The sequence below is a fragment of the Podarcis erhardii genome (genome assembly GCF_964252035.2).
Source record: "Podarcis erhardii genome assembly, chromosome: 15".
Taxonomy (NCBI): domain Eukaryota; kingdom Metazoa; phylum Chordata; class Lepidosauria; order Squamata; family Lacertidae; genus Podarcis; species Podarcis erhardii.
In genome coordinates this window covers 28,593,011-28,608,893 of record NC_138505.1, presented here as the reverse complement: position 1 = coordinate 28,608,893, position 15,883 = coordinate 28,593,011, and the positions used below count along the sequence as shown (strand labels likewise).

At 46.8% G+C, this 15,883-nt stretch overlaps 1 protein-coding gene across 3 annotated transcripts in view; it reads left to right on the top strand.

Annotated features, from left to right (window-relative positions):
* Positions 1-12,297, top strand: part of DGCR2 (DiGeorge syndrome critical region gene 2) — a 60,564-nt gene extending 48,267 nt beyond the window's left edge. For all 3 annotated transcript variants that reach the window (XM_081842800.1, XM_081842798.1, XM_081842799.1), the window contains 3 exons: positions 4,149-4,301; positions 5,163-5,399; positions 6,430-12,297. In XM_081842800.1, coding sequence (XP_081698926.1) covers positions 4,149-4,301; positions 5,163-5,399; positions 6,430-6,671 — 632 coding nt within the window. In that variant the 3' untranslated portion in view covers positions 6,672-12,297. The remainder of the gene's footprint in view (positions 1-4,148; positions 4,302-5,162; positions 5,400-6,429) is intronic.
* Positions 12,298-15,883: the final 3,586 nt, after the last annotated feature.

Below are 15,883 nucleotides of genomic sequence, written 5' to 3'. Positions count from 1 at the left end.
CCTCCCTCTTATTTCTTGGTCGCTCTGTTCTGGCTGCAGTCCTGTTGCCACTCACCTCTTGCGAGTTGCTACAAGAGTGGGAGTGATGGGGATACTTGACTTCTTCTTAAAATCGCATCCAACCGATGATCATTATAACAGCATAACGAATCCCATGTGGATCAGCCAGGATTCCCTGTCACTGAGATATTTTGTTCCATTGACCCTGGTTCTGGTGGATGAAAACTCCTGCTGCCTCAGGATCTTGGCCTGCCCACAAACATTGTGATTCCCTCCCCTCCCTGGCAGATCAGCCTTGTAGCTTTAAGACCAAGTTGGGGAACCTTCAGCCTGCAGGCCTCACTAGGTCCTCCAAGCCTCCCCTCTTTGGCCTACCAGGCCATTTTGGCCAAGTCATGCCCACCTGCACTGCACTGCTGGGTGTGGGCAGGTAGAAAGGTGATTGGGCCAAAAGGGCATTTGCAGGCCCTGCCAGTCAGCGGATTGGCTGCACCTGCAAAAGTTGCCGTACAGCATTTTGCAAGTCCTGGCAATCAGCTGATCAGCAGAGCTTGCACAATGTTATTCTTTCGGCTGCACATTTTGATTTCAGACACTGCGGTCACCTGACATGATTGTGACCTGACTGGCAGGCAGTCAAACTTGCTTACCTGACAAACTTGGCCCAGTGAGGGATATGAAAAGCTAAGTATCTGAAGAAGATACTGGGTATCTGAAGAAGTGTGCATGCACACGAAAGCTCATACCTAGAACTAACTTAGTTGGTCTTTAAGGTGCTACTGGAAGGAATTTTTTGTTATGAAAAGCTAAGATCTCACTCACCAGTCGGATCTAGTTTCCTACTCTTTGTTTAAGAGCTGCTGCATTATAACCAAGGACTTGGACCAGTCTGAGTCAACCTTGTTTCTTTTAAGGAAACGGAAGGATATTTGCATCACTGGAAGATCTCAAATCACTGGAAGGTCGCAAATGTTCTAAGGAGCCTGCTGAATTGGGTTAAGCCAGGGAGGTGTGGTGGGAACATATTTACCTTGGGCATCCAGGTGTGGGTACCTCTCATGCATTGCAAAAACCACCACTACCACCACCCACTGTGATGCCATCCTTACTTGAAATGCCCGCCAGTCCCGCAAGTAGCCAGCAGATGGTGCTGCTGCTGTTTGGTCTTGTTTCCTTGAAATTGACGGAAACACTTGGTTGGTTGAAATTGCCTTGCCTATTTCCCCCCTCCCTCAGCCAAAGAGGGAATAGTTTTTGACCAAACTGGAGAGATGCCCCTCTCCCAAACCCGGGTGGCATGAACCTATGTGGACTTCTGCAGTTTGGGATTGCCTGGGAAATGAATTGGCTCTTGGCTGTTGTGAAATGTATTTGGATTCTTGGAACACCCGTGGCAGGGTGTTCTCGACTATTTCTAAACTTCCTGTCCTTATGCTTAACGCTTGTGGCAGGTTAATTTTCAGCCAAGGTGGCCAGAAATGTGAGCAGTATTATGCATTGTTGCATTATTGTGTCTGTGAGGGGACCAGATGCCCAGTTCTTTCAGTGCTTAGTTCAGGTGTGCGGGAGCCTTTGGCTGTTGCGAATGCTGTCAAACTGCAGCTGTCATCAGCCCCAGCAAGCATGGCCAATGGCCAGGGGTGCTGGAGGTTGTAGTTCAACAGCATCTGGAGGGCCAAAGGTTCCCCCACACCTGCCTGAGTTGAAACTTCCTTTGTGCCTCTAAAGTTTGTGAAAAGTCCCAGATGCTGTCTGTCTGATAACCGGGCAGTAGGGATGACTTAGACCAGTGAAACTAGACCTGAAACTGTTGTTTGCTGTTTATACTCCTTTTTCAGCCAGCCACACTCTTTCCCAGAGTGCTTCATTTCATTCCCTCTTCCTCCTGGTTTCCTGTTAACAATTGGTCAATATTCTATTCTCACTGAGGATGCTGAAGCCCCCCCCCCCCCCAGTGCTTTTGCAAATGTGGTTCTCTGGCCATAGGCCCATATTTGGTTCCCTGGAGACTGCTGATGCACCTCACCCCTGTTGTTTCTTCAAGTGCGGATTAAAAATATTTAATTGAATAAAGTATATTGAGGCAACTTACAGTATGAAAAATATAGTAAAGCTAGTTTGCAAACATCTATAAAACATAATTAAAAGCATATATAAAACATCAGGTGCTGCTTGTTTCAAAAGAGAAATTCACATAGTGAAGGCCCGTCTAAAACAGCTGCCCATGTGTGGAGCTGTTTGGGCTTTATAAGGATCTAAACTCAGAAAATGGGTTTCCTTTAAGTAAATTGGTTGGATTTGGAAACAAAAACATTTATATTAAGCTTTTCAATTATTTTTCCATCACCCCTTGTTATGAGGCATGACATGCTCTTCCTGTTTCTTGGTTAGCTTCAGAAGAGAGGCTCTTGAATCAGGTTACAGTATGTTTCATGACAAGAAGCAGTAATGCTAGAATAACAGGCCATATGTCAATCCAATTTATAGGCACCTGGTGGTTTCACAATTGTTCCCCCTTGTCTTGTTGCAAACTTAGGATCTTAACACTTCTTGCATTTTTGCTTTCCAAATGCTTTGTATCTAAGTGGATTTGCTTGTATTGGAAAACAGATTAGTGACTAGCTAATTTTGTTTTGCAGTGGGAGCAATATGAAAAGGAAAGTAGTTTTTAGCTGACAGTGCATTTCTCAGAACAGAGGGCTTCTCAGCTGATGCAGTTATTGGGAAGTGTTTTCTCATGTGGATTATTAATTTTGAGGAATCACAGTCGTTTAAGCTACACATCTATTCTTGGCTTACTTATTGCTTAGCATTTATGTCCCACCAACTGTGATGTATACGTGGTCCTCACGCTCCTCATTTAATCCCCGTACAGCAACCCTGTGAGGTAGGTTAAGCTGAGAGGCAGTGATGGGGCCGAGGTCACCCAGTGAGTTTCATGGCTGAGTGGGGATTTGAACTCTGGTCTCCCAGGTCCTAGTCCAACACTCTTTAACCACTACACCCCACTGGCTCTCAAGTCAAGAGGTTTGATTCCCCCAGAACATAACTTCCATTAGGAAAACTAGCATGCATCTCAGCACTCCTGTCCAGCTTTCTAATGCACGGAGAGGACTCAGTTCTGCATCTGCACCCTAAATTTGAGAGGTGCTTTAAAAGCATAGTGGGGGCACTGAAAGATATTTTTGGAAGAGGATTAATGCCATTTTGAGGAGTCTCCATTAGAAGCAGCCTGCAGGTCCAGGCTACCGAGAATTGTGTGAAGAACTTGTTTGACTCAGCCGACCAGATCTTCATGTTCCCCCAGCCCACCAGGCCAACTTTTACAGGTCCCACCCCACCCAGCTGTCAATCACCCGTCATTGTGTCATCAGGCGATTGACAGGTGGGGTTGTCCTGTCAACGTTGCCTGTTGGGATAGAGGATGTTCAGCAGAAAGTTGTGCGGGGAGCCCAGTTCTGTTTTCTGCGTCCCCCTCTCTTGCCTGCCCCACATCAGATGGCACTTACGACCTCAGGTGGGTGAGGTTTCAGAAAAACAGCCGCATGGACTGATTGTCGAGGCCCGGCAGGCCAAGTTTGGCTCGGAGGCTGAAGCTGCACCGCCAGACACCTAGACACGTTCTTGCTCTATCTCCCCTTCCTCTTCCACAGTTTACCAGGAAGTTCTTTTTTGGTTGGCCCCTCCTGCTGAATGGCCGGAAAAGAACTTGATTGGAAATGAACAGCACACCACTGATTTTTTGCTGTAATGTAACGTAATGGGACTCGGGTGGCGCTGTGGGTTAAACCACAGAGCCTAGGACTTGCTGATCAGAAGGTCAGCGGTTCGAATCCCTGCGACGGGGTGAGCTCCCGTTGCTCGGTCCCTGCTCCTGCCAACCTAGCAGTTCGAAAGCACGTCAAAGGGCAAGTAGATGAATAGGTACCGCTCCAGCGGGAAGGTAAACGGCGTTTCCGTGCGCTGCTCTGGTTCTCCAGAAGTGGCTTAGTCATGCTGGCCACATGACCCGGAAGCTGTACGCCGGCTCCCTTGGCCAGTAAAGCGAGATGAGCACCGCAACCCCAGAGTCAGCCACAACTGGACCTAATGGTCAGGGGTCCCTTTACCTTTTTAATGAGATCTCTACTTTTGATTCCTCCATGCAGACGGCAACAGCTTGTTCGACTCCATGGCGAGCGGCATGCGCCTCATCGTGAGCTGCATCTCCTCCTTCCTGATCTTGTCCCTGCTCCTCTTCATGGTCCATCGGCTACGGCAGCGGCGCAGGGAGCGCATCGAGTCTCTGATTGGAGCAAACCGTAAGTCCCTCGGCTCTGCTTGATCTGGAAGCCCCCAAGTTGCGGAACTCTCCTTTGCAGCAAGGGTGCTCCTGGCACCTTCATTAAGTCATTGCCGTCATATGCTGAATATGCTCCTTTTTAACCCTGGCCAGTTAGGGTTAGGGTGTCATGGCAGTGTTAGTAAGTAGTCCAGCAATATCAGAGGTTCCCACTATTGCCATAAGAAATCTCAAGATAAAACAAGCAAGTTAGAGAAGGCACGCTAGACGCAGCCTACTCTTGTGACCATATGTTCACTCATTCTTGGACTTTATGGTGAAGGGTGGGTAAGAAATTGAATTAATAATAATAATAAATCACTTATGTGCAGCTTTCAGCTGCTGTTTTTTTGAAAACATGTCTCTCTTTGACCCAGTGCAGGTGTGGAAGCCTTCTGGCCCTCTAGATATTGCTGAACTTGCAGCCTTACTCAGAGTTAGGCCCATCAAACTTAATGGACATGGCTTAGATCAATTAGATTCAAAGGATCTACTATGCTGAGTCAGGGCTAGCAATGTATATGGCCCAGAGTCTCTTAATGGCTCATGTCAGTTCATCATTGGTAACTCCCTGCGATGCTTTGTTCATCCTTAACAGGACCAAGCTTCTTGCTTTAATTAGTTTTTATTAACAATTTCCTTGTGTTCAAAACAAGCAAAGGAAAGTACATATAATAGTGTCTCCACTTTCAGTTCACAGAGCTTTTGGGTTTCAAGTTAGGCTTACCCTTTGCAAAATGCATGACCTACTTGGCGAGAGGTAGTGGCGGAATAATAATGCATTTTGGGGTTGTTGTTTTTTTGTGTGTGTTTTTCTCCTAACTCCCCTCTCCCCCAATAGTGCACCACTTCAACTTGGGTCGCAGGATGCCCGGTTTCGATTACGGCCCCGATGGCTTTGGGACTGGACTCACGCCGCTCCACCTTTCCGATGACGGGGAAGGTGGGGCGTTTCATTTCCATGACCCTCCTCCTCCCTACACGGCGTACAAATACCCAGATATCCAGCATCCCGATGACCCACCTCCGCCGTACGAAGCTTCCATTAACCCAGACAGCATTCTTTGTTCTCCCCCAGGTACATCATTGGGATGTTGTTTTGAGTATTGTTGGCCTGCAGGATGTTATACCAGTAGAGCACATTGTGCACTCAGAAGGTGCCAGGTTCAATTCATGGCATCTCCAGGTTAGGGCTGGAAGAGAGCATTTCCTGAAATCCCAGAGGACCACTGTTGGTCAGCTTAGTCCAGGGACATGGCACTCTCCAAATGATTTGGACCGCAGTTCCCATCAGCTTCAGGTAGCATGGCCAGTGGAATTCTGCTCTAAAGAATTGGTGGTGGCCATGTCCAAGTAGCTGATGATGACTCTGTTGCTGCTGCTGCTGCTAATAATAATAATAGTAGTAGTAGTAGTACAGCGGTACCTCGGGTTACCTATGCTTCAGGTTACATATGCTTCAGGTTACAGACTCCGCTAACCCAGAAATAGTACCTCGGGTTAAGAACTTTGCTTCAGGATGAGAACAGAAATCGTGCTCCGGTGATGCGGCAGCAGCAGGAGGCCTCATTAGCTAAAGTGGTGCTTCAGGTCAAGAACAGTTTCAGGTTAAGAACAGACCTCCGGAACAAATTAAGTTCTTAATCCGAGGTACCACTGTAGCAGTAGTAGTAATATTTGTATCACTCCCATCTCCCAGCCACTCTGGGCGGTTTTTAGCATATACAGATGTATATATATATAAAACACAAAACTTTAAAAACTTCCCTAAACAGGGCTGCCTTCAGATGTCTTCTAAAAGTCAGATCTTTGTTTATTTCCTTGACATCTGACGGGAGGGTGTTCCACAGGGCGGGCGCCACTACCGAGAAAGCCCTCTGCCTGGTTCCCTGTACCCTCACTTCTCACAGGGAGGGAACTGCCAGAAAGCCCTTGGAGCTGGACCTCAGTGTCCGGGCTGAGTGTTGGGGGTGGAGATTCAGGTATACTGGGCTGAGCCTGTTTGGGGCTTCAAAGGTCAGCTCTGACACTTCAAATTGTGCTCGGAAACGTACTCAAGAGTGCTGCCTCTGACTTGTTGATTCCTCCTTGCCTTTTCCATTTTCCAGGTGGAATCCATTCCCAGACAGGCCAGAGCAACCAGCTGTCCCTCGGAAACGGCGACGCATCTCCGCCGCTGACAGAGGAATCTCTTCCTCCTTCGGTCGGTCCCTCTCCAGCAGAGCTGGAAGACTCTGTTGACAGCAGCACCCTCCTCGTACCTCCCGACACGCCCTTAAGTGAAAGCCCACCGGCAGAGACACTTTCAGGCAGCCTCCACAGTCACTGTTCTCTGAATACCATTGTATAAAGGAAAAATTGGGGGGGCGGGAGGGGATTGAAAAAAAAAGAAATCTACTGCCGGTCAGAAATAAATTTTTGAGCAACTGTTTGCACACCAGATGTACAGACGGACACTAATGGACCGAACTTCAGAAATAAGCTCCGCTCCGTGTTTCTCTTTCTTTTTCTCTTATTTAGGACACTACTTTTATGTTCTAGGAAATCATGCGTCTTGGCTGTTGCTGTCATTTTCTAGCCTGGTTGGGTTGCCCTCTTTAAATTTTATTTTATTTTTGTTTTTTTAAAAAAAGGATTATGGAAGCTGCACCTTTCTCACTAATGATGGGAAGAATGCAGAGGATGTTCTTTTTTATTTTTCTTGAACAACAGCATCCCGACTCTTTGTTCGCAAGGGGGAAGAAAAAAGCACGGATAGCTTTTTGTCGCCTGGCCTCTTTCCACCTCCCTCGTGAATCACGGGAAAGGAAACCACGAGCTGTACATTCTTGAATTTTGTGGGGACAGGGCTACAGGAGCTTGGAAACTCAGAAGCGGTTACAGAGAGCCTGCCTGCTGGAGAATCTCTTTTGTCGCCCTGAAACGCTCCCCGGCCGCAACTCAGACCTTTCCTCCTTGAGCACAGGAGATTGGATTTTGGTGCTGCTTGTTGGGTGTCCCTTTGAACAGAAGGCAGAACCACAACCCCACCACCCTCCTGGCAGATAGAAACATGAGCCAAAGAAAAGAGAGGCAGGTAGACGTGGACATGCAGCTTTTGATTGTCATGTTCCTTTCAACACTGCCTTGGAGGAGGGACTGCGAGGTTTTAAAAAGGGTTTGCTGGATATTTGGCTGTTTCCTCAACGTGGCGCAGTGAGATCCAAATGTTTTTTGGGGAGAGGGCAAGGGGGACGGTTTGCAAAAACCTGCTTCCTTCTCTGAAACTGCAAGTCCTGTACAGCGGCTCTTTTAAACTCTGTGACCTGCAATGCAATGGCTTCTAACAGACATTGGGCATTTTTGAGGTTCTGGGTTTGGGGGATGAAATGGTTTCGGTAACTCCATAAAGCTTCAATGAATTGGTCCAGTGTCATCAGGTTCCGTGCCCCCCCCCACTATTTAATTCTAGGTTTTCATTAGAATTACTTAGATCGATGTTAATTTTACACCACTGGGGGGGGGGGTTGATAGTTGAAGCCTTAAAGTATCATTAAAAAAATTAGGCAACCCTAGAGAACGATAGCAGGCTTTTTGGGTGAGGGTGGAGTTTAGCACAGCAGTGAATATTGCGGCCAACCAATAGCCACTGTTGTCGTAAGCGGGATTGGGATTGAAAGAGTCACTAGGCAGGTGGCTGGCTTTCTTCTTTCCTTTTTTCCCTCCCCACCTTCCCCCTTGGTCCCCGGCGCTTGACAAAAGCCGTCGCCAGCAGTGAACATTGCTGGAATTCATGACGAACCCGAGTCGGAAGATGCGTTTTGTACAGTTTAGGTCATGATGCTCAGGGTGTTACTCTCCCCTGAGAAGTTTTGTCTCCAGTTTGAAAGGCAAGGTGCGTTTCGTTCCAGAGAGCTTGTAAATAGCAAGGAGGTTTCTGAATTGAGCCGAGAGGACGCCTCTCGTCGCTAGCTAGTTTCCTTTTTGAGAGGCTGGCCAGGCGAGGAGGTGGTAATCTCCATCTTTCACTGATGTGTTCCTCTTACCTTATGAAAGGCAGGAAGCCTAGAGGGACAGGAAAGGAACATGGAGTGCGTGTGTGTGTGTGTGTGTGTGTGTGTGAGAGAGAGAGAGAGAGAGAGAGAGAGAAAGGGAGGGAGGGAACTACTTTCCCACCAGGCTAGTTCAGGCCCCAGCTTGTCAGGGTGTCTTTCCATTCCCCCTGCATTGCATTGGGTGTATTTCCATATGCAATATTTTGCAGGGCTCTTTTCTATTTTTCTACACTAGGATTTGTGATAGTAACCACCACGTGGGCTGTGTTTAAAGGAGGAGGATAGGCTTCATTACGCAGAAGGTCCCAATCCCCGACATCTCTGGGTAGGGCTGGGGAAAAGGAGCCCTCTCTGAATCCCTGGAGAGCTGCTTGCCCGTCGGGAGCCAATGGTACCCACTCGGAAAGTCATTTGCCCGAGTCTGTATAGGGCAGCTGCGAAGAGCCCCTGAAAGCAATCAGCACAAGCCGATGGAAGACAATTTGCAGCGCGGCAATCACGGTCCTGTCCAAGCATGTTAGATAATCATTGATAAGAGGATCCCCTTTCCTCGAGGAGCGTCACAGACACAGCCCTTCTGGCGGCATAGGATAGGCTCATACAGTTACCCTCCTTCAGAGCACAGCAGTGCTTTGTGGAGTTGCCCCGGGGGGGGGGGGGTGAAACTGCAAGGAAATCCGTCTTGTAATAGGATTTTGTGTAACAAGCATTGGTAGGTTGGCAGAACGGGTCCCCCCCTCCTCCCTGTGGTGGCCGAGCCAGACCCAATGGCTACTGCAAGGCATGGCTTCAAAGGTGATGTCCTCCAAATGGTTGCAGAAGTTGCAGCCGAGGAAAATCTGGTTCCTCGATTTCTTGCACACCTACACCCCGGATGTAGTGCAGGACAAGAGGGAGTCGTCCTTTATTGAGAGGACTTGCAGCTTCCTCTACCTCTCAGCGGCGAGTCCAGGTGTAGCTGGACTGCTGTGGCCACAGGTACGTGTTCTGAGTTGGATGGTGCTGAGCGTTTCTGAAGTATGAGAAATAAAAGCGGGTTTTGTGCGTTTTTAGCACACTCATAAGTTTTATACATTGTATGTACTGGCTTCTTGAGTTTTGTACGTGTGTGAGAGTGAGTGTTCAGGGTGCTGAGTATACCTGCCTGTTCTGCCGCTTGCAGTCTTAAGCAAAGCAGAGCAGCATGGGATAAGAACCGGTTCTCCCCAGGCTGCAGAGCTGGCCCTTGGATTCATTCTGCAGCAGGTGGGTCGGCCTAAGAGCGAAGTAAGATGCCCAGTCCCTGAAGTCCTTCAATAGCGGAGCTCAGCTGGGTTAACCCAAACGTTTGAATTGATTGCCACATGCAACCAGTCCTCAGTGTGTTATTGCTCGGAACTGCCCATGCTTTGCAGCGGGTCAGTGGAAGGTAATACTGTACAGTCATACCTCGGGTTAAATATGCTTCAGGTTGAGCGTTTTCAGGTTATGCTCCACAGCGACCTGGAAGTAACGGAATGCGTTACTTCCGGGTTTCGCCGCTCGTGCATGCGCAGACGCTCAAAATGACATACGCAGAAGCGGCGAAACGCGACCCACGCACACATAGTCGCATGTTACATTCTACTCAGGATGCGAACGGGGCTCCGGAACGGATCCTGTTCGCATCCAGAGGTACCACTGTACACAAAGCTATTAAGAGTGTCCCTTTGAAGGCTTCTGTCCCTTTCCCGAGTGCCGGTGTTTATTTGTTTTATTAGCCAGTGGAGATCTTTTAATTTTCTTCCTGTGTTGCTTCTCGGGGCGTTGCCAGAAAGACTAGCCTGGAGAGCAGAAGACTGAGAGGGTGAGATGAGAGCCACCTTCAAATATCTGAAGGGCTGGCACATGGAAGATGGAGCAGGCTTGTTTTTCTGCTGCTCCAGAGAGAAAGAATCGAACTGATGGATTCAAATGGCAGGAAAGGATATTCCGGCGGAACGTTAGGAGGAACTTTCTGAGGATGAGATCTGACAGTGGAACAGACTGCCTTGGGAGATGAAGCAGAGGTTGGATGGCTGTCTGTCAGGGATTCTTTAGCTGTGATTCCTGCATTGCAGGGGGTTGGACTAGATGACCCTTGGGGTCCCTTCCAACTGCAGTTCTATAAGGCCTAATGCAGGTGCCATAGTAAACTGCAGAACCAATCTGCAATGCTCATCAGTAGTTCTTGTGTTGGGGTACATGCCCCCCCCCCAGTACTGCAGGCTTCTGCATCTTGCAAATAGCCCAGTTGTTTTTCTTTTCTCTTCTCTGCCTATTTTTAATACTGTTTTGCCCCATTTTTTTAAAAAAAAGCTGATGTCAGCAGTAAAGGTTCTGCATATCTTTCCACAAATCTCTGCTTGAGGCTATTGATCTTTAACTCGGATATCAGAGCATAAATGTCTTTAGCGGTTAATCTTGTAGCCACAGGTTCCATGTTGACCAATTGCTTGGGAGTGGTGCAGGATGAAGAGCAGAAACAAACACACCAACAACAAACCTTTTAAAAGCCAAACTCTTAATTTGAGACAAATAGGCCCCTGCTATGAATTTCAGTTTATTAAAACGAAGTCTATTTTGGTTTTTTTTTTTTGCTATTGAAATGACACATCCCTCTGCTTACAAGCTGCCCTTTGCAAACCCTCTTTTCCTTTCTCTTGGCGGGAGGGTGGGGCGGGTGGCTTGTTCACGAAGGTATGTTTTTTGTGTGTGTTTGTGGTCCCCCCCCCCAAATTCAACGTACACAAAACAATAGTCTTACTTTGGTCTGGAGGGAAGAAACTTCTCATCGGTTCTGGGGACCCAAACGTCGTTCTTCAAACGTTGCATGTTTGGACATAGGCTTGGTTGGCTTCCAGTTCATGTCTCCTCCCACCCCCAGATGTGGGTCTTGTGTTTGAAAGGGACGATTGTGTTGGGTTTCTGTACATGCCGCCGGGAAGGCAGCCTCCCGGAAACCTTTGCCGCACAGTGTCAATTTCAACAGGGCGGCATGCGGTTGTGGAGATGGGGAAGAGAGGCAGGAAAGAGCACTTAATAGACTGTGCATCCTTGGCCAAATTAAACCCCAGCTAACATGAAAAAACGAAGGCAAGCCAGCAGCAGATGTGTTCAGAGGTGGATTCCTTAGCCCAGTTTTAAGGGGATTTATCCTGGTAGGCACAAGGAGCCAGTTCGCACTGGCTGAATTTCAGCCCCTCTCATCTTTTTATTATGGGGAAGCAGCAAGGGGGAGGTCTCTAACTCTGGGTAGACCCAAGGTTTGCTTGTGAAAGATCCTAGACTCATCCCCTGACATCTCCAGGTTGCAGCCAGTGTAGACCGCAGGTGGGAATCCTGTGGTCTCAACAGGAGTTGGGCTCCATGAACTTCTGGAGATTCCTCAGGTCCTCTTCTCCCTCTCCACCTCCCCCAGTGTAGCCAATTTGTGAGCCAGACGGACCAATGATTTGACGCAGCGCAAGGCAGCTTTCTGTGTTCGAATCTCTTAATTGCCACGCTTCTTTTTCTGATGGCTGGATGCTAGACTTGCTGTTTGCTTGGGACATGCGTACAAGGCGACAAATGAGACACTTGCTTATTAGCTTCTCGGAAAATCACTTTTAGCCAAGGCTGTGTGTCTGCAGGACTCCCCCCCCACCCCGTGTTGTTGATTTGTGATTGGATGTAACTGTGGCTGTGTGTGCGTGCGTGTGCGTGTTAAAAAAAAAAGATTTTGATATTCCATGAAAATACTATGTAGAAAAGAAATTTGATACTGTAATAGTTCGGTCCCTGTGACATTTTTTTTAAAGTTTTAATGTTTTGATTTATTATTATTATTTTATTTTTTAGGAGAAAAAGAGGGTGGGATGGGATGACACTAATCTTTTATTTTTCTCAAGATGCTGTGAGAGACATTTCATCCAAATGCCAAATAAATCGTGTTCTGTAAAGAGGGCCCTGTCTCTGTGTTTGTGTGTGCCCCTCTCTCTCCTCTAAAGGGAGGCTGTGGACTTCCCTAACTTTTTGGAGTTCCCATTGTGGTTGTGGGATATTTTTAAAGATCATATTTGCCAGGGGTTCCTGCTCCTGCTTGCTTTAACCCCACCCCATCCCTGCCTGGTTCCTTGAAGGCCCCCCATCCTCACTGCTCCTCTGTGTCTGTCCGTCACTGCTTTTCTTTAAAACCAGCGTTATAAAACCTGGCTTCTCTCCCTGTCTCTGACTGAATGCAAATCCAGGATTCTAGTGAGGCGCTGCAAACCTTGCTGTGGGTGCTGTTGAGTAACAGTGACCTATCTATTTCTCTATCTTGCATGTCATCCATCATGAAATTCACAATGGCAAACCCTGCATTCCCATCAGGCCACTGACCTCTCCCAAGCCTGCTAAAGCAGCAGTGAGATTATTACACCAAGTAATAATATGAGGCTTGCTTATAATATTCACTTAAACAATCTTTAGATTTCAGTGACTTCCCTCCCCCTCTTTCCATGGTTCATTTTGCTCAACATAAAACCCTGCATATCTTATATAAACCAAACCATTCAGTATGCCATCATTACATCCACCAAAACTTAATTACGCTGTTGAATTTATCTTAATGCTGCCCACGTTTTCAAATAAACACAATTTTCCTCCATACATTCAATAAACATCTTCCATCCTTCTTTAAACGTACGTTCTTCTTGTTCTCTTATTTTGTATGTTAAGTCTGCAAGCTGCGCATATTCCATCGGTTTAAATTGCAAGTCTTCTTTAGTCTGGACTCCGCTCTTTTTCCATTTTGGGGCTAATAAAACATGGACCGCAGTACTGGCATACATAGATAACCTTTTCCAACACCTGGGAATTCCCATCTGAATTATCCCCAATGAAAAGGACTCTGGTTTTTTTTTTTGGGGGGGGGACACTGATCCTCAACCTATGCTGCCTTATTGGAGGAGAAATCCACTCCCAAGATAGGGAGGAGGTGGGGTTGCAGGCTTCACGCCCCTCCCCACACTCGCGGGGGCTGGCTCCAGCCCCACGCGATAGCAGGGAATCCTCGGCCGCGTCATACCCCGTGCCAGCCAATCGGCTGGTGCGGGGGGCGTGGCCTCGCCTACTTAGGTCTGGCGTGACCGATGACCTCTCTCTTTCCCGCGGTGTCCTGTTGTGACAGAAGCGGTTTAGTCCTGCTGGCCACATGACCCAGAAAGCTGTCTGTGGACAAATGCCTGAAAGCAAGATGAGTGCCGCAACCCCATAGTCACCTTTCACTGGACTTAACTGTCCAGCGGTCCTTTACCTTTACCTTTGCGCCCGATCCAACTGAGCTCTTAGCATTTGCATCACCAGAGACAAAAGTGTATATGGACCAGACAGGAGCAGCAGCAAGATTAATAGGGTGTGAAGATTTGCCCATGATTAACTGCGCTGTGGGTTAAACCACAGAGCCTAGGACTTGCCGATCAGAAGGTCGGCGGTACGAATCCCGTGACGGGGTGAGCTCCTGTTGCTCGGTCCCAGCTCCTGCCAACCTAGCAGCTCAAAAGCACGTCAAAGTGCAAGTAGATAAATAGGTACCGCTCCGGCAGGAAGGTAAATGGCATTTCCGTGTGCTGCTCTGGTTCGCCAGAAGCGGTTAAGTCATGCTGTACGCTGGCGCCGCAACCCCAGATTTGGCCACAACTGGACCTAAAGGTCAGGGGTCCCTTTACCTTTACCTAACTGATTAAAGGGGGTTAGAAAAACGTGAACTATTCATTCTTACTCTTAGGACGCGTTTGAAAAAGCAGAAGGCACCTTGACTAGCTAGTCTGTGGAGCTTAGCACAGCTAAAAGATCCCAGGTTCAATCCTTGGTATCTAAAAGGGTAACAGGTGATTGGAAATGGGAATCTTCCTGAGACCGGGAGATCATCTGCTGTCCTGAGTAGTCCATAGATGGGTCTTCCTATAAATGGGGCTGAAACCCATTCTTGGATTCGCTGCATCCCAACTACCAAAAAACCTGTGCTGTATAACCAGCGATGTCTGGAGGGAAGCAGGATTGTTAACAGCTGGATATTTCCATGTTTCTGCTGTGTTTCATAAAGATTCGATTGTATGGTTCAATTTTGCTACCATGGAGAGTTCCTGCAGTACCTTTTCCTCTCCTGCAGAGGGCAGTAGCTGCAAGCAAAGTTGTTCCTATCCCCAACTAAGAGCATAAAGCTCTTCAGGCACAATGTCTTAAACCACTAGGATGATACTGGTTTTCAGATTGCAGAAAAGCCATGCAATTAAATTGAACAATGTTTAAAGCCCTTGTGAACTTGTTAGTTAGCTGCAGAATAATTTGCATTCTGAGTTTTTATCGTTGCACATAAGCGCCTGCCTTGCTTTTCTCTAAAGGACAATTTTTATTTTATTTTGAAGGAAGATTTAAAAAAGACTCTGCCTTTCAGATGAAGCCTTCAATGTGGCCACCTTAACGAAAGACGTGGACTCTAGCAATTGACATAAAAATTGATGAACATTTTATTTTATTTTTTGCACCGCCAGCTAAAAACAGAAGTAAAAGCCGCAATGAAATAAGAGATGGTTGCAATAACATTATCCATTAAAAGCCTGGCAAAGATATCTTAGATAAAACTGGAGATATTTAGTGGATAAGTAATATCACATAACCCTGAAATTGTATTCTGGTTATGTGGGGGCAGGGAGCAATTTTGACTGAAAACAGAGGGTTGTATTTCTTTTTAAACCTATTCAGAGTAGACCCATTGAGATGACGTGGAGCCATTCATTTTGGTGGGTTGACTCTTTAGTATAAGTTGGCTAAATAGAGTTGGTTACATGTAGAACTGGCATTGTTACAGGTGCCACAAAATACCTGTTCTGCATCTGTAAAAGTGGCTGGGGAAACCCAGCCAGATGGGCGGGGTATAAATTTATTTTTATTTTTATTAATATAATAAAAATATTTTAGTGGTGTGGCACTTTTACTCTTTGGAACTCCCTGCTTCTTGATACAGGTTTCTTTGCTATATATTTTCCAGCTGCTGATGCTGATTTTTTTTGGGGGGGGGGAATATACCGTATTTTTTGCTCTATAAGACTCACTTTTTCCCTTCTAAAAATTAAGGGGAAATGTGTGTGCGTCTTATGGAGCGAATGCAGGCTACGCAGCTATCACAGAAGCCAGAACAGCAAGAGGGATTGCTGCTTTCACTGTGCAGCCATCCCTCTTGCTGTTCCGGCTTCTGAGATTCAGAATAATTTTTTTCTTGTTTTCCTCCTAGGTCTTGTGGTCTGGTGCGTCTTATAGAGCGAAAAATACGGTACCTAAGTAGAATGTTGATATGTTTGAATCGGTTTTTAGTTTATCAATTTAAAAATATATTTTGGATATTTTTGAGTACCCGTTTTTAGCAGCCTTTTACTGATAATTCAACACACACACACAAAACATGTTGGCTGTAGTACAATTAAGCGGTACAATTAACGAAATATACATTAGTACGAAATATACAAATAGCACAATTAACGAAATATACATTTCATTAAATAAATAAATA